This window comes from Sceloporus undulatus, chromosome 1 (assembly GCF_019175285.1).
Source record: "Sceloporus undulatus isolate JIND9_A2432 ecotype Alabama chromosome 1, SceUnd_v1.1, whole genome shotgun sequence".
In the NCBI taxonomy this organism is placed as follows: Eukaryota; Metazoa; Chordata; class Lepidosauria; order Squamata; family Phrynosomatidae; genus Sceloporus; species Sceloporus undulatus.
Window position 1 is genome coordinate 340,167,111 of NC_056522.1, and position 25,114 is coordinate 340,192,224.

Genomic DNA, 25,114 nt, shown 5'->3' on the forward strand with positions numbered 1-25,114 from the left:
GACTCATAGAATCATAGTCAACAGGGGGAAGAACTGAATAGTTTTGAGAAACTGTGAATGATTAAATAGTTCAGAGGTTAATGTGTGATCAGTTATGTATTAACAAAATTCTAATTGTTTAACCCTTTTACAACTCTATTTGGCTGTTCTAATTAAGTTTTGATAGAGAGTCTGGTCATACATACCACAGTGAACCCACTGAACAACCCATCTGCTGGTCCATATCGGGATCATCTTGAAACACAATACATGGAAGGATCTTGAGGAGGAAAAGGGCAAGGTGAGTGACAGAAGCCCAAGGTTTTGCAGCTGTGAGGCCATCCTGGAAAGGGCTCTGTCACACTTCCACATCTGAATTCCATTTTAAAAACAAAAAACAAAATCCTCTTCATCCCTAAAGAAGTGCAGATCTGTCAATGTCCCTTTCTTCCACATTTAAGCTTTGGTAAATTGAGATTAAAAAAAAACAACTAAAATAAGTTTTACCCATGCTTTGTCTACAGCTCTGTTGTGCAGCAAAGTGTTGAAACAGTGCTCTGACTCGCCTTGTTAAGACATGGTTGTGATATTCAATTAAGGGGCAAATTGTCTGTGATACATGTAAGAAAATGCAGAGCCCAACAGGAAGTGGTCCACCAAGAAATATCCATGAATGGAAACAGGCGGGCACATTTCTTTGCCTCCTGAATTGCAGGAATGTTTGCATTTTGATCAAACATTCCTCATTTATATAACTTCATGAGAGGCAGACTGTGCAAGAAACACATTACATCAGGATTTACCCTGGCTAAAGGCCAAATTGGATGGAATGCCAATCCTGCAGTCAGCTATTGTGTTAATAATGGCTTTTAAAAACCAAATATTAAGTGCCCCAAACACAGCCTGGATCAGGACCAGGAGATGGAGACTGTCAAGGTAGCTCTGTCAGTCCCATTGAGACTGTTGAGCCAAATCATGGGCTCTACTCCTTGCATGAATAGGCACATGGGGAGTCTTAACAGGAACACAAAGCGCTGGAGCCTCAATCCCTATCTCACACTCTGGATGGTTCCCATTCCAAAGTAGTCCCTCTTTACTTCAAGTTATTGTTTAAAAACATCTTTCACACTTACTAATTACATAGAGTCCCAGAAATGTAGGCAGTGTAGGAAAAGAAAAATAGGAACCAGAGGGATGGATAGGTGAAGGAAGAGTGGGCTGAAGGAGACTTCAGTGAGCTGAGAAAAGGAAAGGTTAATGAAAAGGAATACCCATAGGAAAATGTCACATTTTCCTTAAAAAGCAGCTAAGTATATGGTGTTGACAAGAAGTGGGAGAGAAATAATATAGGAATTCAAAGAAGGCAAAAGGCTGGCTGAGAAGCACTATGGTAAACTTAGGAAAGTAGAAACAACATGAATGCAGAGACAAGTCATCATGGGAGTATGGAGAGGGAATGACCAAGAATCCAGGGAGACTGGAGCACAGCTTCACATGTGAGCTCTGCAGGGATGGCAGATAAGGAAGTGTAAGCAAAAGAAAAAAAAGTGATCAGTCTTCCAAAGAATCTTGTAAGAACTGCACAGACTGGGATAATAATTGTACAGACTGGGATAATCACTAGGTATGCCCCCCACCCCCTCAATATCAGATGCCTTATGATGGAAAAACCAGCACCTGGAGAAACATCTCTTCTATGAGCCCTGTTGCATCTTCTTCTTTTTTATGTAAAAATCCCAGGAGGCCAAGAACTGATGCTGGCAGTGAAGGTACATTCAAATCATTCCAGTTACAGTCCCTTCCTGATGTGGCATTACAATGTAAAAAGTGCAGAGTGTGAATAGGCTGGATGACTGGCACCACTTTTTTTTTTTTTACTGGACCTGCTCCAGGTTAGTGATACAGCTCATGAAAAAGGTCTTAAGCTGAAGCCTTGCTGTGGGTAGCACAGCTGTGAGTGACACTTGCCAGAAACCATAGGTATTTCCTACCACTCTTCGAGGAGAAAGAACTGAATTAAGACAATCTAGTGATCAGTTTTAATACAAGGCTGTTTGGGACCATCCAAGATACTTTAGTTCTTCAGGCAGAGTAGCAAGTGGTGTCCTCCCAACCCACCCAAATCAAAGTGCATATTTCCCAAAGCCAAAGAAAATAATTTGGGACGTGAGAAAAATTCCCACAACCATCTCTTCCCATCCCCAGCAGTAAAAAGAATAACAGCAGCAGGCTATTTGCTGCCCTTTCTTGACCTTCAAAATATACTGCCTGAAACCACATTCTGATGGTAGGGAAAGACCTAAAGTGAGTTAGGTTAAAAAAGAATGCCCACCACCATGGATTTGCTGTCATAATTGTGACAAAATTATTTTCCAGCTATGTCAACTGTGAGTTCAAATTGCTCAAACATTCATAGTGAACTAAGTGATTTTATTCTCACTGGAACACAGATTCACCCCCAGTTTCATCTGTTCAGAACTAATCCCACAAAGTTTATCTGGACATGCATCAGTCAAGATTGAACAACTCCTAAAGAGCAGGCTCTCACAAGATAGCCATCTTATATTACATATCACCTTAGATTCATCCACAGTGGATACCTCCTGTTGTCCCTTAACCAAAAAGGTTTTGAGCAGAAAATTCCAATTTCCAAAAAATATTTATTTTTTTAATTATATTTGAGATTAATACTTTTTAATAAAACCTTGGACAGGCATGGCCTGGGCCAGGTCCTTGTGCAAGAGATGTGCAGATACCTAAATCTGCACAGCAAATACAGGCTCCTCTGAAGATTACCACCTAAGAAGATTGGGTTGAGGCAAAAAAGCAAAGGTTCCTCCTCTGACCCAAAAGACATCAGGCAGATACTCCAGGATGAAGGGAGAAACTGCAGAAGAATTCACCTTGGTAGGAATCATGGCAACAGGTACTCTCTCAACAGCCCCTTCTGAAAAGTTTGGGCCACAGATTCATCCTGCATGCACTCTCTTTGCAGAATAATTATTTCCAATATAGTCAGCTCTCTAAGACTTCCTTCATAAGGAATATGAAAATATCTTCCTTCCTTCATCTTTTTGTTGGAAAGATGTGGAAAGGGGACAAAAAGTCCTCTTTTATCTTTGCCTGTCATCTGTCCACAGTTCTGCTAATGCTTACCTCCTTAAGTGGGATTCTCCTCATTTGGTTGCCTTTGTCCACTAAATGTCTAGCCAGTTATGTGTCTTTGCCTCTTGAGGCCTCAGAATTGCAAAAGGGTCTCCCAGAGAAAGCCAGGAAGACAGAGATCAGATCTGCTTTTCAGATGTCTTCAGAATGAATAGGTTCTCCTGGATCACAGTGTGATAGGGCTGGGTCACACTGCTCCTCCTCCAGGCAACTGTTTGTTTAGGTTCTGTTTTTTCATGTTTTCTTTTGGGAGCAGCGGATAGGGTCACTGAAGTTTCTCAGCTGCAGATGATGCTGGGTCCCTTTCAGCTGCACTTGCAGGATTTCACCACCATATTGGAGAGCTGCTCCACTTTAGGGGTCCTTCCAACATAGTATAAGATGGTGAGTGGCTCCAGATCTTGAGGCACACAGCAGGGGGAAGCAGAGGCTTCAGGATTCAGCGTATTGTAGAGGCCAAGCACCTGGGGAAATGGCCAAACAATAAAAAAAAGAAAGTAAGGGGCATGTTTATGGCCAAATTCAGAGGGAGGAAGTAAAATGGACAGAATTGTTATTAGGCAGACAGCAGGCACCTATAAGTGATCCCAAACTGGAGCCTATAAATCTGATTTTATTGGTCTACAATTTCCAGAAACACTCAACCAGAATGTGAGATTCTGGGAGTTGTAGTCAAAGTCATTTCTTCAGATTCTGTCTAAATCTGTATAGCTTAAAAACACTCACCCATCCTTCTACCACTGTCCAAGATATTTTAACAAGTTGTTTAACATGTGGTTATTAACATGGAACAGTTGAATAGGACCCAGCCCAAAGGAGTAAATTTCAGAGCAGCCACAGAGCATCCAAACCTCAATTCTGAATTGTTATATGCAGTTCTCTTGTATATTTTGCTCTTTAAAAAAAAAAGAACAGACACAGAACAACACTGGGTGTAACCATTCAACGGCCCCATTTGAGTTTCAAGAAAAACAGCTGAAAAAATCAACTTTTGTTGGCCAGCATCTCCTAATCATGCTGGATTTAATCCAAACCATCTCAAATATCTACATTCTCCTCCCAAGTGATTAAATCCTCTACAAATCCATGAGCTCTCACTCTCTCTGCTCTACTGCACTTATTCTGAGAAAGAGAGAATGAAAATATGCCAGAGGACAGCCTGGTGAGGTTCAAATAATGGGTTCTTCTGCCTCCTCCTCCTCAGTGCTAGATCTAAATCACTAACTTTAGAGCCATGTTTCTTCTCAGGGGTTGCTGCATTTTGTGGAAAGTGATACTGGTGCAAAGTACTGGTGCAAAGGGGGAAGGAAAACATAAGCCCAAATCCTTATGTGGGCTCTAATTAGAGTAGACCCGTTGTATCAATTGATTCAATAGGTCTACTCCAGTTGGGAATGCCAACTGAATTCAGACCATAATCTGCTTTCTACCTTGCCAAAAATGCCTCTTTCCACTGAGGAGTTGCTTTGACTGAGAAGGAATAATAATCCACTAATCATTATCTTTATGGTTTTAAAACACATATATTGCTACAGATGCCTTCCTTGCTGTGACAGGGAAGAGTCACTTTCCAACTTCAGAAATCTTGCCTTTAAGACCTGAAATAAGGGCTGTTGTTGAATCCCCTCAAACATCTTATCTACAATCTCTGCCCTTTACCATAACCCTCCAGAGGTCATGAACTACCCATCATCATTATGAGTGGGGAGGAGTGATTAGATTTATCATACAACATAAATGTATGATAAATGTATTTCCTCCTACTCCATCGTAAACAAGTAGGAGGAAAGCATTTTTTGTTCTACATGTTTTGCTACTGAGAGAAATGGTCCTTTCTGTACAACCAAACATCACAAGATGGAAAGGAGTAAAACTGTTGTGTTTTTCCTTTGCTCTGAAATACACATGTAAGTTTCTCTGCTTTCAGAGATGTTGATTATCTCTTGTCAATAATACTAATGGAACAACAGCAATGGTACACCAGCAACAAGAGTTGCATAAATTCTTTTTTACCAGTACTATGTGCTTGTCCTTTCTCATGGAACCTCTTTGCTGTATGGTGGAGCAGTGACCACCAATGCTAGTAACAGTTACAGTCCTTTGCCATGTAAACACTTATAACAGATATGCACAATCAGGGTGGAATAATTGTTGGACTCTATAAGTGCTGCCATGAGCAAAACTCCCCAAAGTAGGAAACTTTGGCTGGAACCCACAGTGACATATGCTAGCAAAAGCTCCCATTGCCCCAGCACACATTAGTTTGGGTTGTGGAAGAAGTTACCCAGTTTTTGTAAAAGCTCAAGTGAACTTTTAAATTACTTCAGTGCTAGAAATTTAGAGACTGAAGGAAAACTTCATGGGGGGATTCTTATGGGGTTTGAATGTTGCACTATGACTAGAGACCAGGTTTAGCCATGAAACCCACTGGGTGACCTTAGGCAAGTCATATGCTCGACCTTAGGAGAAGGCAATAGCAAACCTCTTCTGAGCAAATCTTGCAAAGAAACGCCATGATATCATCATCTTAGGGTTACCATAAATCAGGAATGACTTAAAGGCACACAATAACAACAAAATGTTCTCAAACCTCCTTTTTTGCTAAACCCCTTTGGGGGGGCAGCTGACACTACGGTGTTGCAGCCATGAAAAGGAACAGCAACAGATTAGCTGTGGGAGCACACCTTGGCACCTTCAAGCAATGGTCTTTAATAACTCCATCCCAATCACCATGCCATTTTACTAATCTAACCCTTCCACCCCCACTTAAAGTTATTACAGTATTTTTATTCGTATAAACCAGAGATGGGGAATTGAGGTCTTCCAGACATTATCCACCTACAACCCTTACAGAATCTCTGACTGCTGCCTGTCCTGCCTGGGACCGATGGGAGATGGAGATGCTGATGCTCTCCTTTCTCTGCTAGATATAAAAAGAAACTGGCTTTTCATTTGGTGTAGATGTGAAGCAGGCAGCAAGCTGCAGCAGCACCCTATTTCTGTCTGTAGTAAGGAAGGAAGCAAAAACAACACATTTTGGAAGGAATTTACATGTGACTGCAGTCTCAAAATATTTACTCAAAACTAAGTTCCTCTGAGTTTAGGAGAACTCCCACCCAGGAAATTAGCTTTATGAGGCTGTTTGAACTTGTTTGAGCTTGTCTGAATTGTTGAATATGTTTTCATGTTGTTTAAAGGATTTATTGATTTCAAGTTGCAATTGTCTAAATTGTTGTTTTATCTGTTTGCCACCCTGAGATCTCATGACAAAGGGGCAGGATAACAACATTTTAAAATATTAATAGGTATATTGCAGTGGCCAATGAGAATATTAAGGAGCAGCTGCCTTGGGCTGGTAGTAAAGAAAGCTGGAACAGAGACAATATCCCAATTCTAGGCTAATATTAAAAAGATTACCGTGCTGTGAGTTGTGTCTGCGCTGCGGAGGTATGGGCAAGGTCCAGAGCAGAAGTTGGCAAAGTACCCCTTAGGCTCATGAACCCATTTCCAGCCCAAGTCTTGCCGGAAGTCAATGTAGAGACGACGCACACAACAGTTCTCCTCCAGGTTTCTGAAACAAATGGGTCTGGTGTAAAATCAACTCATGGTCATGAGATAAGTGATAACATCTTCCTCCCCACCTAAAGAAGTTTTCACCTGGCACTAAACATGCTAGTATTCCACTCCCCTTCCACTTCCAAGCCCACACAGAAAGAAAAACTGAATTGACATCATTACCTGGCAAGCATTTAGGAATCAAGTAAGGGTTGAGCACAAAGGTAAGAGTGTGGTTCTGTAGCGTAGCAAATCTCAAGAAGAGCCTGGAAAGTTATTTTACATGCTGAAGGCACCACTAAATGAGCAGTGGTAGAATTATACATCCAGGGTCCCAGAGCACTATCCTGCCACTGCTCAATTAGGGGAAGTTTCAGCTTGTAATTATAATTCACTCTTGTTAAAACTAATTTTCCAGGTTCCGTGGCAGGTTTTATCCATAGAAAGTGTGACAAAAATAAATAAGGTTACCCTGAAAAGATCAGGCAGTTCCTTCTTAAACTGGAAGGTCAAGGGAAGTAATAGTGTCACTGTATTCTGCTTTGGTCAGGCCCCACCTGGAATATTGTGTCCAGTTCTGGGCACCACAATTCAAAAAGGACATTGAGAAACTGGAGCGTGTCCAAAGGAGGACGACTAAAATGGTGAAGGGTCTGGAAACCATGTCCTCTGAGGAACGACTTAGGGAGCTGGGAATGTTTAGCCTGGTGAAGAGAAGGTTAAGAGGTGATATGATAGTCCTGTTTAAATATTTGAAGGAATGTCATATTGAGGAGGTAGCAAGCTTGTTTTCTGCTGTTCCAGAGATCAGGACCTGGAACAACAGAAAAAGTCTTTAAGCAGAGGCTGGATGACCATCTGTCAGTGATGCTTTGATTGAGAGTTCCTGCATGGCAGAGGGTTGGACTCGATGGTCTCGTGGTCTCTTCCAACTCTACAATTCTATGCCTCTATGATTCTATGGAAAAGGAACTCTGGAGCAACCAACAGGCTGAAAAAAGCAGCATCTACATTATGCAACCCCTCTCCCTCTCATCTTGAACCCAGCCTATAGAATAGACAGAAGATTAAATTATTTGCTTGTCTTCAGTATGTCAGTCAGCATCTTTTCACTCCAAGGGTATCTCTGGCCCTAGGAGACCAGAGGGGAGGGTAAGATAAGGGCCATGCCAAGTATACTGTAGTAAGACTCTTTCTCAACTCTTACATCCCCCAAATGACAGCACTCTGGACAGTTTCCTCTCCATACTATGCTTCTTCACACACATACAAGTAAGCAGGCACTTTGATCAGAGAAAGAATTATACAAGGCATTTAACCTATAGATTTGTTAACATAGTAGACTCAGGGTGGGGAAAATACAGCCTTCAGGCCAAATATGGTCCAGGGCTGTTTTTGTGGTCCCCAGGGACCCAATATTTTGGGAAAAGGGATCCCATATTGGGGGCCATGGGGTGTGGGGGGCACTTTCCTCACATTTCTTTACTCATCTGGACTGTTTTAGGCCTAGGAGATGCCTTTTTTCCAGTAGGAAATTACCTCAAAGTTGACTTTCAAGTCACCCCCATTGAAGAAAAGGCCTTTCATGGGCCTGAAATGGTCTAAGAAAGAACAAAAGCATGGCATTATTACCCCTCTATACCCTTTAGACCACGCTGGGGACATCTGGAGACAAAAAGTGTTCATGAGTGGGGTTGGGGATGATACAGAACTCAGTGCTATGGTTATGGGGGGAGTGCAACCCCATAAGCCCTGACAGTTGCCCATCCCTGCAGTAGACCATGTTGACTATTCCGAAGTCGTCACCTACTTTCCTTCCTGGTTTTAGAAAGGCCTTTCCTGGGTCTAATACAGCTCAGGCTGTGGGATGTCAAACAGTTTTTAAAAATGTAAAATAACTTCAGAGAGAGAGAGAGGCATAGTCATACGTATGGTCCTGGCAGGGGAGGGGGGGAAGAGCCCCTGGCAGTGCTCCCTCACACCCAGCAGTTGCCCATCCAAGCAGTTACCTACACTGATAAAATGTGAAGCAAGCAGATGAACAGAGATCTTAGTTTACCGGAAGCAGTAATTGGTGTCCAGGGCTCGTTTCTTCCTCTGGCTTTTTAAGGCAGGACTTCCAAGCCTATGTGGGGGCAGCATCATCAAGATCAAGTGGGGGTTGTGAAGACCCTTCTGCTTCTTCAAGCTCCCCAAGTCTCCACGCCCATGGCTCTCCTCACTGTCAATGCCTAAGGAAGAAGGGGAACAGCAGCCATGAAATGGCATGGTTGCTTCAGAGCCTCAGTAGAAAACAGACTGAAATCTATAAAAGATGCTATGCACGGACAGCCTGGGAAGGCTTCCAGAAGCTTAGCCATCGTCAGACTCCTCTCTAAGGAGCCTTGCCATGATAAATTTGGTTGCTCTTGGCCTGAAAGTATGCTTTGCGGGTCACTTGTTGTACAATTGGTAAACTAGTGTAGGAACATTAATCTGGAATTCTTATTGAGGTTTCAATCCCAGAGACAGGATGAAAAGCATGAATGGCTAGAGATGATGTCAGGTTTCTGGAATGGTTCAGCAGAAGGAGTATCTCAGATACAGAGCTTGTGGGTACTAATGGCCACAGCTCAGGGCCAAGAGCCAGGCAACTCAAAATGTTAGGCCTAGCCAAGCCGTTGGCTGCCCATGCCATCTTGGGCAGGTTACCCAGTTTCTCTGTGGCCACATCATGCAAGCTGGAAACCAGAGGAAACCAGCAATGCAACATCTCCTAATTCTCCAGAGAAGGAGAGAGAGACTTAACTTGTACAAAGTCCAGAAATTTTAATAGCAATAGCAAGTACATTTTTATACTGCTTATCAGTGCACTTAAGTACTCCCTAAGCGGTTTACAAAGTGTAAGCCAATTGCCCCCAACAAGCTGGGTACTCATTTTAGTGTGCACAATCCCTTAAAATAATCATACAGATAACATCTGCGCCATAAATTTGCCTTGGCCTAGAGGTAACTGACTCAAAAAACAATCTTATTATTTGTGGTCACTATTTTTCCAAGAATAAGGTACTATTTTTTACTCTAAGCAACAATAACACTGTCAATATTTTTTAACAAAAAATTGAAACATGGCCCACTCACACCACACACTCGTAATATTTCTGAAATCCATTAATTGTGACTTTAATCTTGTTGGCAGTAATATGTTCAAAAGTAATGACTCGCCTTTTTTCTAAAAATGTGACAAGTACTGTAATGTATTTTTAATATGTTGTTCCCAACCCCTAGTCTAAATGCCAGTTTAACTTTAACTGCTTCCTGCCAAAATTCCTTGGAAGTTTAGTTTGGTACTGGTACTGCAAATTGTATCAGAGATGCCAACACTACAGTTCTCAAGATGCCCTGTCTTGTGTAAAGGAGTTCACTAATAAAGCAGTTTGTCTGTCATAGCTACGGGCACACATTCCTCATCTACCTACTGCCTCTCTGTTCCAAAAACCAACAATATGTGCCCACATGGAAACACAATATATGTGGTCATAAAGCAACTTGTATAGAAATGATTTACAGTAACACTACTTAGGCTGAGATGGTAGAGAAATTCTAACGATCCCATTTGCAGCTTTCCCATCCAACCTCTCCTCTGTCACCTTTGAATCTGATCTCCAGCACTTCATTCAAGTTCTCCAGAATGACACCATTGGACTGGAAGGTGTTGCATGGGCAATGGATGCTAATCTCCAGTCCCAGATTTGATTCTGCTGGGAGAGAGAAAATTCATGAGAACTAATCAAGTGTCTAACATAATTTCTATCCAAACAGTCCTCCATCAATTTCCATTTCCCTTGTCCATCAATGATGGGTTTTATTTGTTTGTAGTTCCTAACATTTACATTATCATGAGCTTGCGAAAGAAACTGAAAATGGGGATGGAAGAAAAATAACAGATCCATATTCCTGCTCCATATTGCTTAGCTGAAATTACCTCTTGTTCTGATATCATTGAGCATTTCACCATTTGGGACTCCAATTTATTGGCTGCCAGTGGCAAGAGGTGGGGAAACATGTAGTGTAATGACAACATAATATGGTATGCCAGTTGAAGGAGAAATTAAAGGACAGTTAAAGTGATACTGATGCAAATCAGCATTTGGCTCAAATCTCACATTTTCTGGAAGATACAAATCAATCTCATGATTAATACAATTGTAGGTTCCACACAGATTTTTGGAGTGCATGTCTTCTTGATTTTGTAGAATTCAGTCCATTTGAAAATGAGTTTATGAATTATGTTGATAGGAAGACCTTGGGATGAACCACTGAATATGGAAAAGACTCTTCCAGCTCCAAAAACCTAAGTCCAAAGGCTCCAGTCCCATGGTCCCATGAGCAATACTAGTAAACTCAGCAGGATTTTTCAGTAAATATGTATAGAATTAGACTATGCAGCTCTTACACAGTATCCTTTTGCTGTTCTTGTTGTATCACTCAAGTGATTTAGGTGACTCTAAAGAGACCTTTTCAGAGATGATCTTGGCAGAATTTATTTAGAGGGAGTTTGCCTTTGCCTTCTTCTGGGACTGAGAGTGTGTGACTTGCCCAAGGTCACCCAGTAGGATTCATTGGCCAAATGGGAATTCAAACCCTGGTCTCCAGAGTCATCTTCCAATGTTCAAAACATTACACCACACTGGCTTTTGTTGTCTTTGTGTATGTATTGTATTATTTCAAGTTGTTTCTGACTTAGGGCAACCCTAAGGCTGGAATTTTCTTGGCAAGGAAGAAAGGTTCAGAGGAGGTCTGCCACTGCCTTCCTTTGACTTGCCCAAAGTCACACAGTGGATTTCATGGCCAAGCTGGGAATCTAACCCTAGTCTCAAAAGGTGCTACAAGATCTCTCTACATACTGATTCTGCAAACTAACATGGCTGTACCTTTGAATTCCTGGTCTCCAGAGTCAGAGTTCAGCACTCAAACCACTACACCATGTTGGATGTACATAAATTAACATGATTAAGACATTTTCCTACTGCAATCCTGTGCCAAGAATCAGAAATCCTGCAGCTGGGTTTTAGAGGGAAAATTACTATCCAAGAGTCACACACACAGTTTGGACAATAAATTTGCACACAACAGTCAAAGTATTTGAAAATGCCTGACAGGGACATTAATGTCCTGCTTTGAACATAACTGATCTCTGATTTCACAAGCCAAACAGCATCTGACCTGATTGTTACTAGGGTGGGAGAGTGCCTGGGAACATTAGGGGTCTCTCAATAGAGCAAACAAAGAATTCTGCCTGAAATCCTGGAAAGCCCTTGCTGTCCGTCAGAGCTGACTAGATTGCACTAGTTGGAGCAATGGTTCCAGTCAAAATAAGGAAACTTCCTATATTTCTATGACAGGAGAGTACGAACCAATACATGTTGTATAGACTCACGTAACTAGTTCCAGGCCAGAGGAATAATCAGAGGTTCCTCAGGCTCAAGCAAGGAATGGCCATTGAATCTCCACCTGTTTCATCTTTCCAGCTGGTGGCAGCTGCTGAATTGCACAGCCTGTGCTCTACAGCCATGAGCATTTTCTTTTGTTATTCTATGCCAATTGCCAAGTTCTACAGCAGCTGCTACACTACACAAGCCATAAGACCCTGGATAAGCCTGTTGTTTGCTTCTCTAACTATCACCTACATCAAAAGCTGGCTCTCTGTGTGTTGTCTTTTTCAAATGCCTAGCATTAATAGAGCTTGGCAAGTTTACTTTTTTGGACTTCAGCTCCCACAATCCTCCCAGGCAGTGAGAAGGGGATAGGATTGCTACTCAGAAAGGGGAAGGAGGGAGAGAGGAGGAAAATGCTGTTGTTCTCCACTGCAAGTAAAGGAGAGCAAATATATATTTGATCAGGAAGACCTTTGAGATCTAAATTATGTAGCACTAATGTGTGAAATGGTATACTGAATTTATCTGTATGTGTGTATGTACGTGTGTGTGTGTGTGTATGTTTTATTAGTAACTATGTTTTAAACTGTTGTAACCATTTAAAAAAAAACCAATACTGTTATTTTTGGAAAATAAGATTTTTAACTTAATCTTGTTTTAAATTACTCTAAATTGCCTTGGATCCCTTCCCAGGAGAAAGGCAGGATATAAATTCAATAAATAAATAGGTAGAAATAAATAAACATTCTTAGCTCAAACACCAGAAATACCACTTCTAGAATAGCTCTGTGCACTGGAGTCAATTTCCTCTTTCCTCATTTGATTTATATTTACTTTCTTTCAAGTTTTTACAGTGGAGTCCCTTTACAATAATTATATTCACCTGCAAGTGTCAAGTAAGGAAGTGATGTATGGAGATTATCAGATGGGGAAAAAGCCAAGAGTAAAAGACATACTCCCGGCATAATTGCGCAGTCATGCTGAAGATTTCCAGAAACATCATGCTCATTCAAGATTTATCTTGTGAAGATCCAGGAATACTCCAGCAACAAACCATCCCTGGGACTTCTCCGTGAATGATTTGTTGCTGGAGCATGCCTGGATTTATGATTTTATGATCTTCACGGGTTAAGTCTTGGATGAGAACAATGTGTCTCAGCACAATTGCGTGATTATGCCAGGAGTATGTCTTTTACTCCTGGCTCCACCCCCTCTCCCCCCCCCCCCCCCCCCGTCTGATAATCTCTTATGTGTCCCTGGCAGATCTGGTAGCAAAGAGTCATTGAGGATGTTTCGTGTTCCACCCACCTCTATGCAGCAGCCATTCACGCACAGTCTCTGTGACATCGAAGGACAGCCACTCAGGGGATCCCCGTGTCATCACATTCCGGCCACTGAGATAACGCTGTTTTGCAATGTATTCATCAGGCTTCAGGATCTGTATGAGCAAAACATGTGTAAGACACAGTTCAGTTCAGAGAGGGAGGTAACTGTGTTCTCCCACACAAGTGACAAATGAAAAATGAGTTCATTTTGCATTTTTCAAATCCACATAAACCAGAACCCAATTAGACCTCAGAATTCATATTTTACTGAAGTCTGCAATGAAGTTTGCAAAAGAAGCGTGCCAAATTTCATACATCTGAAAGAAGTGTGCACAAAGAATATGAACAGTTCAAGTATTGCAGGAAAAAAATTCACACATTTTGAAAAAAATGTCCACAAAACTCTATTTCATAGGGGAAATTGCTAAATAATGTACAACTTTTAAAAACTGTGCAGATGTGTGTATATTTATAAAACATGCAAGCATTTTATGAAATGTTAATCAAAATGTATTTTAAAATTGCATAGCCTTCTCCAACAAATAATGTGTAACCTGATACAAAACTGAAACAGAAAGAATAGAGAAAAATGAAAACATGAGTTCACTCGAGTATGACAAGGTTCACCTATCCCTAACCTAGGTTAGGGCAATCTCATATACAAGAAAATTTGGACTGTCTTTAGTCCTCCTCATGCACTATTACTGTGTTTAAGGGCTGTATACAAGGAAGGAGAGTAGGAATGGGTATGCCACCTCAGTTGTGTCCTCCCACTCTATACATTTGTAAAAAGTGACTATCTGTAGCAGAAGATTTCCTGAGCCACCAGAGATTATCCACACAATTTAGAACCCTGGAAATTCATGCTTCTAAATCACATAGAGAACTTCCACAGACAGAGGAAGCTCACTGCAACTGACAATAGTTTTCTATTATGTGGAAGGCCATGAGGACACAGCTACCATGCTTGTTTCCCTGCCCTTACATTGGGGTAGGCAAGTACCTGCTGATGGGGACATCACAACAACCCTTTGGGACCCTGGGGGACTGCATATGCCTCATACCTGTCATTTTTATTCTATGGCCTTTCCGTACCTCCATCTTTTGGAAACCTACAATCAACTAGTTATATGTCAGAGCCTCCATAAGTGTGAAAAGAATGTTGGCTTTGACCTGTGATTCCTTCATTTCCAGCAGTGACAGATGAGTTTCCTAAGAGGAAGAAGCAACCTATCTCAGGGAGTTCAGCCTTTCATTGCTGGGAAATGTTAATTTTAAGTCTTTTTCAGGGTGTCTGTTTTATTCATGAGTGAGCTTTTTTCCAAAATGAGGAGTAGCTTGTGGAAGGGGGCTTCAGGACTGCCCTTTGACTAATAAACAGAGTCAGGTGGCAGCCTCAAGCAGCAGGTACTGGGCTCTCTAAAGAACAAGAAGAGCCACTTATTAGATATTTCTTGCCTGGAGGTTTACATGAAATAATACCAGCTGAAGAAGGCTTCAGGGTCTCCATTTTTTGCAGGATACTAATTATGCACAAATGCACATCAAAATAATTTGTTTAAATCCTTGTAACATACATGTCTTACTGGATCATTTTAATCCACATTTTCAAGAGAAAGAGGTGAATATTTAAGGGAAGATAGATCCATAGAGATAGTGCATGACACAACTGTGATGAAATGCAACCAGGAATGTGGCTACAGGCTAAGGGCTGATCTGTACAACAGCTGGGCACATTGTACCTGCTTCAAATTCCACACATGCTGGTTCTCCTGACCGTGGCCAGCTGGTCTTGTGCCACCAGCTTCCAGCATGCCACCACAAATACTTCAAAAGCTATGCTTGCTAGGGCACTGACTTGCTTAACCCTTTGCATGATAGCACCTCTCCATAAGCACTGGCCTGTGATCAGGAAGCCAGCTTGGGCAAGATTTTCAAATGGCTGTCACTCCACTATCATGTCTTCAAAGGTGTTGAGGTGGTCAAGGGTTTCTATTTTCATGAAAGCATTTTCAGAATGAGGCATAGCATAAAGACTAGACCCATGCTTGTTATCTGTACTGGTAGAACTCTCACTTACATCAGTGTTAAGTCCTTTTCGACCAAGGCACAGTGGTAAGGATAGCAGGATGGTAATGAAAATTCTCTGAGTCAGGATATAAAAGGCAGCTTTATCATTTGATAGGAATGACTTTCAGTGCCATCCTCTCATGTCAATGCATCACATGATGCATGTCAATGCAACATGGCCCCTTTTACTCTTCTGCTAGCATAGTTATGCCAATAAACAGGATCTTGGTCAAAGTGTAAGAGTAACATGGCAAAGACCTCACTGATAACCTTGAGCCACCCACCAAAATGCAGTCTAACCAACTTCATAAGAGTTGAATTCAAAGATATAGCTGTGTTAGTCTGTAGAATCAGTATGTATAGGGATCTTGCAGCACCTTTGAGACTAACTGAAAGAAAGAAGTTGGCAGCATAAGCTTTCATAGACTAATGTTTACTTCCTCAGATGCATTTGAGAAGTAGACTTTAGTCTACAAAAGCTCATGCTACTGACTTCTTTCTTTCAGTTAGTCTCAAAGGTGCTACAAGATGTTTCAACATTCAATTTCATGATGTTTTTGTGAGGCTAAAAAGTTGTGAGACAGAGTAAATCATGTTGGTTGTCCCTCTGTTACTGGCCAGTGGGTGGGATAAAAACATTTTTGAAACAAGGCAAATGCAAAATTTGATGCCACAACTTGTAAAAGCTACATTTATTGGGCGAGGGAGGAGGCAGGAGCCACTTCCAGTTTAGGGTCATGTTTGAATCTCCCTAGAGTACTTACATCACTCAATGTGAAGATGAACCCAAATAAATTTGACCCAATAAATTTGATAAAGCAACCTTCTCCAACTTGGTGCCTTTCGTATTTTTGTGGATTACAACTCCTTTCAGGCCCAGAACATTGGGTAAGTTGTTTGTTTGAATGGATTGTGGTAGATGAAATCGAATGGGGTTGTAATTGAAAGGAATGATTGTCAATTGTTGGTTTTGTGTTTTTCCCACTTTTTTCTTTTCTTTTTTTAAACTTACATGTAAATATTAATAAAAATATTTTGGAAAAAAAGAACATTGAGTAAATGCACAAACATCATTCAGAGATGATGCACTGGTGTTCAGGTGCCATTTGTATATCTGCTACCATATTTAGCATTTTCTTACCTCACCTATCTGTTCATAACTCTTTAGCTAATTTGATAACCTAAATAGAACCTTCCTCACCCTACTGCAGTAATTACTGCAGTCCAAATATTTTGGACTACAATTCCCAGCAATCCTGAACACTAGCCATTTACCATTTGGATTTGAAGCCCAAAATGTATGTAGGGCAAAAGGCTAGGGAAGGCAGACCTAATACAACTTGAATAATAAAAGAAAAGAAGTGGATTAATCATGATTGTAAAAAATAGAGCACTAGTGTAGCATGAATATATAACAGTGCAATTATATACCTGACTCTGGCACAAATCCCACTGAATTCAATAGGACTTCCTCCCTGGCGGTCAGGTCAGTTCTAAGGAAGGGGGACAGGTTCAGGAGGGAGATGCAAAATCAAGAGAACCACCTTATCCAAATCTCTGCCAGGTTATCAGAGTGGAAGGAAACAGGAGTAGAATTTTGTTGCTTTGGGAGATTCCTCCAGCCACTGAATATTAGCCTCTCACTGGTTACAATTGAGATAGGCATTACATATGCTACATGTCCTCTAATTTTAAGGGTATGTTGTGGGAACAGAAAGACTTTGGCTTCTGAGAATTGAGGCCTTCCTCCAGCTCTCTCCCAACATACTCAGAGAATGCCTGCACTTCTGGTTTTGCTTCTATTGATCCTGGGGACCTTTCACACTACATGATAACAGTGCCATGATTTCACTTTAACTGGTATGATTTCATCCTGTGGAATCCCGAGGCTTGCAGTTTAAGGAGAGGTATTTAGAATTCTCAGCCAAAGAACTCCATTGACTCACTATACTACAACTCCCAGGTTTCCACAGGTTAAAGTAGACTCATGGTGCTGCAATTATGCAGCGTGAAATGGTCCCTGGAAAGCTGAAGGCAACACATGTTTTGTAGATGCTGGGAAGTAGTGGGGGGATTATGAAGTTAGTTTCCTCCCTCTCTCCTCTTCCTTCCCCATCCAAAATCCCCTGGGATCATGCTGGCTGGGGGAACTGTGGAAGTGATTGGGCAAAACACTAACTTCGCAAGTTCTGATTACTGTTCAGTAAAATAACATTAAATGTACATACTTCGTTGTAGCCGATCCTAGGGTTTTCTTAAGAAGATTTATTCAGGGGACAGATGCCATTCCCTTCCTATTAGGATGAGAGAGTGCAACATGCCCAACACCACTCAGTGGTTTCCATGTAGAGTAGGGATTTGATGCTTGGTCTCCCAGAATCCTAGTCTAATATTAGGCAACTTGTACAATGGGCCTTCAGTATGTGCTGGGGTTTGGTTCCAGGACCCCCTGTGGATATCAAAATCCATGGATACACAAGTCTCATTAAATACAAGGGCATAGTGAAATGATATCCCTCATATAAAATGGTAAAATCAAGGTTTGCTTTTTGGAATTTATATCTTTTTGGAATATTTTTAAGCCATGGATAATTCAATCAGTGGATAAAGAATCTATGTATATGGAAGGCTGACTGTATTCAGGTTCTACACTGGCATTTCTTTCTGCTCCCAAATCCTTTTCTCACACTTCCCCCTTCCCTCTAGCTGTGATCAGAAGAATTGAATATGAGTCTACCGTACACAAATGTGGTAAAGAGCACTGATGTAATATATGAGAAAAACTTTGAAGAACTGCTTATTATAATTTGTAGAGTGGTTATTATAGGCATCAGAAACAACCCTAATATTAAACAGAGTGAGGTGGCAGCCTCAAGCAGCAGGTACTGGGCTCTCTAAAGAACAAGAAGAGCCACTTATTAGATATTTCTTGCCTGAAGGTGAATTAAAAAAACAACGCTGGAGCCAAAATGTCTTGAGCTAGCTTTGGAAGAAACACCACACACAGCATAACCTTTATTTAAAATGCTGGAGCTGAATTGGGGTAGAGAGAGTTTATTCAAGCAGCTCTTTAATGCTATGGACAACTGCTTCACACATCTGGCTACACAACCGCCTCAGCAGAACACATGCTGAGAAAACAATGATAAGTTTAATAGTTAAATATCAGAAATTAAAGATTAGCATTTATGTTGTGGGGTAAGTAGAAGAAGCAAGAACACATACACCTCATCAAATGGCAGGAGAGAACTTGAATCCAGAATAAACACACTATACAGTCCCTCCCCCCACTCTGCATACCTGAAGCCCTTTCACATTGCACATTTACAGCACTATGATTCCACTTTAATGACCATGGCTGTATCTTATATAATATCCTGGTACTTGCAGTTTAAGGGAGGGTATCTAGAACTCTCAGCCAGGGAGCTCTAATACTTCACCAAACTACAAACCCCAGGAATCCCTAGGATGCAGCTATGGTTATTAAAGTGGAACTGTAGCGCAATACTTGCTTGGTGTGAAAACGTCCCAAACAAGGAGGCTTGCTTACCTGAAAAAGTTCAATGCGTTGCTCTGTGCGTTTGGCATTGGGGTTTGGTATTCGCAAAACCCGAAATTCAGCTCGGAAGAGGTTGGTGCTGTTCTTTTCTGCTGAAGACACGTTGAAGCGGAACAGGTTGGAAGTCAGTTTGGGGCAAAAAGTCAGTTCATCTAAAGAGAAAAGGATGAAACCAGAATCACAAACCAGACTCGCATACTAACTAAGCTGACACAAGAGAGAATGAATGAACTCTGTGTGTGTATGTGTTGAAACACCAAGTTACTTTCTTTATGCTTCCCTTTCATATTTGCATTTACTTCAGTAAATATGAAGCCATTTTGTTTTGTTTTTTTAAAAGCTACCATGTTTTCCATGGCTGTAATACTATAGCAGCATAACTGCGAGCCAGAAAAGATAACAACTTCTAATAGCACAGCATTAGGCATGCTTAATCACAAGTCAGTACCAGTGTATTCAATGTGGGTTGAATGTAAGTGTATGCAAAATGGCAACCTCAAATTACAATCTTAAACACAGTTATTTGCAGGGAAGAAAGACCCACTAAACTTAGGAGGACATACAGGCACCAAATTGTTCTTTCAGTTGCTTTTTAAAGATAAAATCTGGCACAAGAATAACTAAGCTAACACATCTTAGTGAGCCATAGCTGAACTGAGGGTAGGGGAAATCTCTGTAGAAATTTTGTTTGTTACAGCTATGTTGGTATACTACCATTGTAGCTGTGAGGGGAAAAAATATTAGCAAGTGACTGACTGGTTTCTGCAATAAACACATGCAGGGAGGTGAATATTCTTGACCACCTGGACATACAGTTCAAACCATAATTATGTGCAATGGAACTGCCCAGGCATATTTTCACTCCTTGTTTGAAAACACAAATCTTTGTTCACACCTCACAGGTTTACAGCACTAAGCACTGCTGTAAATCCAGTATATTCCCAGAAAACCAAACAGAAAAATAACAAGAGTAATATATTTAAGGCAGCAAGGCTCTTGCACAATTTTAGTTCTCAAAAAGAGGAAATTTCAATGTGTAGTATTGGTTCACCCTTTAAAACAGTGAAAGAACCTCACATATTCATCTACAGAAAAAGGGTATGTCTCCTCTTGACCTGTTCTGTGGGCAAATTAAAAATTCTTGGTGACATGCCACAGAGAAATATAGTCTAAGACAGGGATGGTGAACCTTTTCCAGTTCGTGTGCCGGGGGCAGGGCTTCTACCCCCAGGATGGGGGCTGAGTGCCGGGGGCGGGGCTTCCACCCTCCGGGTAGAATCATAGAATCGTAGAGTTGGAAGAGACCACTAGGGCCATCCAGTCCAACCCCCTGCCATGCAGGAAATCCAAATCAAAGCATCCCTGACAGATGGCCATCCAGCCTCTGTTAAAACCTCCAAGGAAGGAGACTCTATCACCTCCGAGGGAGTGCATTCCATTGTCGAACAGCCCTAACTGTCAGGAAGTTCCTCCTAATGTTCAGGTGGAATCTCTTTTCCTGTAGCTTGCATCCATTGTTCCGGGTCCTGTTCTCTGGAGCAGCAGAAACAAGCTTGCTCCCTCCTCAAATGACATCCTTTCAAATATTTAAACAGGGCTATCATATCACCTCTTAACCTTCTTCTCCAGGCTAAACATCCCAGCTCCCTAAGTCGTTCCTCAAGGGCATGGTTCCAGACCTTTCACCATTTGTCCGCCCTCCTTTGGACACGCTCCAGTTTCTCAATGTCTTTCTGAATGGTGGTGCCCAGAACTGGACACAATATTCTAGGGTGGGGCCTGAACAGAGAGAATACAGTTGCACTATACTTCTCTGATCAGACACTATACTCTCATTGATCAGCCTAAAATAGCATGGGCCTTTTTAGCTGCCGCATCACACTGTCACTCATGTTCAACTTGTGGTCCACTTGGACTCCTAGATCCCTTTCACCGTAGTTTCATTCAGCCAGGTGTCACCCATCCTATATCTGTGCATTTTATTTTCCCCCTAAGTGCAATACCTTACATTTCTCCGTGTTGATTTATTTGTTAGCTTTGCCGCTCTTCTGTCTATTCAGGTCATTTTGAATCTTGACCTGTCTCTGGGGTATTAGCTATTCCCCATTGGTGTCATCTGCAAATGATAAGTATGCTCCCAATTCGTCATCCAGGTGATTGATAATGATGGTAATAGCACTGGGCCCAGGACAAACCCTGTGGACCCACTGTCACTTCTCCAAGATGAAAGGAGCCATGTGTTGAGCACCCTTTGGGTTCGGCGGTCAAACATTACAGATCCATTAAACAGTTCCTTTGTCTAGCCACAATTTAACAAGCTTTTTGCAACAATGTATGGGAAACCTTGTCAAAGCCTTAGCGAAATCAAGATATACTATATCCACAGCATTCCCTTCATCTACCAAGCTGGTATTTTTTATCAAGAAAGAGATAGGTTTGTCTGGCATGGACTGTTCTCTGAAACCCATGTTGACTTTTTGTGATTATGGCATTGCCTTCTAGATGTTCACAGACTCTGTTTAATGATCTGCTCCAGAATCTTTCCTAGTACTGAGGTCAGACTAAACTGGACGATAATTGTTGGGATCCTCTTTTTTTCCCCTTTTTGAAGATGGGGACAACTTTGCCCTCCGCCAGTCTGCTGGGATCTCTCCTGTTTTCCAGGAGTTAAAAGATTATTGCCAATGGCTCGATATTATTTGCCAGTTCTTTAATACCCTTGGATGGAGTTCATCTGGTCCGGGAGACTTAAATTCATTTAGATTAATAAGTTTCCTCTACTATCTCTTTACTTATTCTGGCTGAATTCCCCTATTCTGTCCTTGCTCCATTATCCGCAGGTTGAGCACCCTTTGCCTTTCTGAGAAGACTGAGGCAAAGAAGGTGTTGAGTAATTCTGGCCTTTTCTCTGTCCCGGTTACATTTTGCTCATCCTCCACGCAGTGGCCCTACATTTTCCTTTCTTCCTTTGCTGGGACATATCCAAAAAGCCCTTGTTTTTTTCTTAACCCTCTAGCAAGCCTGAGTTCATTCTGGCCGTTAGCTTTTCTGACTTTACCCCACACATGCCTGCTATTTCTTTGAATTCCTTTTTTGTGATTTCCCCCTTTTCCATTTTTCTATACATGTCCGTTTCAACTTACTCGGTTTGAAAGTCCTTAGTCATCCATCCTGGTTTCTGTGAGCACCTCCCGTTTTCTTTCTCACTGGAACTGTTTGAAATTGTGCCTTCAGTATCTCTCTTTTGAGAAACTCCCATCCGTCCTGAAACTCCTTATCTTTAGTATTTCTGACCATGGAATGGCCCTCAATACTCTATAAGTTACTGAAATCCGCTCTCCAAAGTCTAGGATGGTGTCTGACATGCCGGCTGCTCCTTCCACTGTATTAAACTCCAGGAGAACATGGTCACTTCCACCTAATGATCCCACTACTTGCACCCCATAACCAAGTCATCCTTGTTGGTTAAGATCAGATCTAAAATAGCTGACCCCCTGTTGCCTCTTCCACCTTTTGGACCATGAAATTGTCTTCCAGGCAAGTGAGGAATTTGCTAGGCCTTGAGGATTTTGGCAGAGTTTGACTTCCAGCAAATATCAGGATAGTTGAAGTGCGCCCATCACTACTACATCTCTCTTTTCTGACTGTGTGGTCATCTGTTCTAGAAAGATATCATCCAATTCCTAAGTCTGACTGGGGGTCTGAGTAGACTCCCACCGTAACATCCTTTTGTTTTCCCTCCCCTTGATTCTTATCAAGATGCCCCACTTGGCTTCCAGGATGATGTCCTGGATCTCTTCACTGTGTGAATATCTCTGACATATAGTGCTATTCCCCTCCTTTCCTGTTTGGCCTATTCTCTTATAAGGTTATACCCCTCTATTTTCCACATTCCAATCATGAGACCTCATCCCACCAGGTTTCAGTGATGCCTATTATCATATTTGCTTTGTTGTGCTAGGAGTTGAAGTGCATCTTGCTTATTTCCCATGCTCTGTGCTTAGTGTAGAGACATCGCAGACCATGGTTTCCCTTTTACCGTGCTGCCTGTGCAAGTTTTTTTGCCTCCCACTGTGGGTCCTTGCACGTGTTTGCCTTGTTTCCTCTATGTCAGTTTGACTATTTTCGCACCTTTTCGCCTTCCTTAATATAGTCCTCCTTCCCCTCGGAACTCAGTTTAAAGCTCTCCTGATCCAAGCTTTAGACTATGGCAAAAACATTTTCTTCCAACTGGCGTGAGATGCAACCCGCTGGTGTGCAAGAAGTCCCCTCATGGAACTGCAGCCCTGATCGAAGATCCAATCATTCTCGCGGCACCATCCTGCAAGCCAGTTTTCACATCTGCTATTTTCCCTCCCCTGCCTGGACCATGCCCTTCAACTGGCAGAGAGACGAGATGACAACCTGTACATCCATTCTGCAGCTTCCTACCAAGGCGCTTGTAATCCCTTTTGATGTTCTGAATGCTGTGTCTTGCAGTATCATTAGTTCCCAGTGGACCAAAAGGAAGGGTATTTGTCAGTAGGCTTGACCAGTCTTTTCAGCCTCTCTGTAACATCACGGATCTTCACACCTGGAAGAACACACACCTCTCGAGACATCTTGTCAGGCCTACAAATCCTGCTTCTGTACCCCTCAGCAAGGGTCCCCCACTACGACCACAGCCTCCTCCGAGGCTTAGCAGCGACTTGTTCCTAGGTGGGACTCTCAGGCTCCCTGCTCTGTCCCTGAAGTCTGTCCATGCTGCTCTTCTTCATCCTCCTGATAAGGGAAAGGCTTCGAATCGATCTCTAGCGGCAAGTCTCCCAAACAACCCTTCTTGGCTTACTTCTCGTTGTGACATTCCTCCAGCTGTCTGCCCTCCTCTGTTGGCAAGTGACCTCTTCCACCTGCATCTTCCCTGCATGGTACTCATCCAAGATCGTTAGTTAATTGTGTCCAGGAAACCTCTTGTTCCCTAAATGCTGAAGTGTAGCTACTCTGGACTCCAGCGGCTGCACTTTCTCCTCCAAGAGTGCTACCAACTTGCACTGGTGCATGTGAATTCTCAAGTTCTGTAGGCAAGAAGAAAAACATCCCACAAGAGTTGCAGGTGACTGCAGAAGATCCCTTCATTGTCCATACTGCAAAGTCTTTAGTAGGAATATAACAGTCATCTAGGGAATACTTCTTTAAAGGATGTACTGGGCTGCTATCTTTACACTTAAAGGGAAGGTTCTGTTTCAATATCTGATTCAACCTGATGCCACTGAGCAGAGTTGTGAGTTAAAGAAAACTGGAAGGTGGTATATAAACTAGTCTGCTGGCTCCGCCCTTGTGACTCACAGATGTGACTCGCAGAAGCTCCGCCCCTTCAGCAACAAGCACACGGTCTCACGCCAACGGTCTCAAAATGGCTGCCAAGCAGTTCCTCTCCTTCTCCCTCTCTGGCCGGACTGTTCTGGAAGGCCTGAAAGGTGGTATATAAAGCTAGTCTGCTAGCTCGCCCCCTTGTGACCACAATGTGACTCACAGAAGCTCCGCCCCTTCAGCAACGAGCACACATCCTCAAGCACACGACTCAAAATGGCTGCCAAGCAGCTCCTCCCTTCTCCTCTCCTGGCCGGACTGTTCTGGAAGGCTCTGGAAGGTGGTATATAAAGCTAGTCTGCTAGCTCTGCCCCCTTGTGACTCACAGATGTGACTCACAGAAGCTCCGCCTTCAGCAACGAGCCACGACTCAAGCACACGGTCTCCAAAAGGCTGTCCAAGCAGCTCCTCCCTTCTCCTCTCTCTGGCCGGACTGTCTGGAAGGGTGTGGGCTTCTGCCCCCTTTTTCAGAGGGAAGAGCCTCTGGCTCCTGCCCCGGCAAATTTGCTGGCCCCTGAGGTTTGCTTCTGGGGGCCGCCAGAGGCCGGCAAAACGGCGGTGGAGGATGGTGGGCCGTCCTCTGGCTTTTGCCGGCCCCTGAGGGTCCCTTTAGGGCCGTCAGAAGCTGGCAAAAGGGACGCGGAGGCGGCGGGCTGTCCTCCGCTTTGCCGGGCCCTAAGGGTCCCTTCTGGGGC

General features: G+C 42.4%; 1 protein-coding gene across 1 annotated transcript in view; it reads right to left on the bottom strand.

The window, feature by feature from the left end:
- Nucleotides 1-2,392: 2,392 nt before the first annotated feature.
- Nucleotides 2,393-25,114, bottom strand: part of TGFB3 (transforming growth factor beta 3) — a 32,061-nt gene continuing 9,339 nt past the window's right edge. Inside the window, exons 2-7 of the mRNA XM_042445951.1 lie at nt 19,062-19,222; nt 13,425-13,554; nt 10,329-10,436; nt 8,759-8,930; nt 6,562-6,715; nt 2,393-3,608 (exon numbers count right to left, since the gene is read on the bottom strand). Coding sequence (XP_042301885.1) covers nt 3,450-3,608; nt 6,562-6,715; nt 8,759-8,930; nt 10,329-10,436; nt 13,425-13,554; nt 19,062-19,222 — 884 coding nt within the window. The 3' untranslated portion in view covers nt 2,393-3,449. The remainder of the gene's footprint in view (nt 3,609-6,561; nt 6,716-8,758; nt 8,931-10,328; nt 10,437-13,424; nt 13,555-19,061; nt 19,223-25,114) is intronic.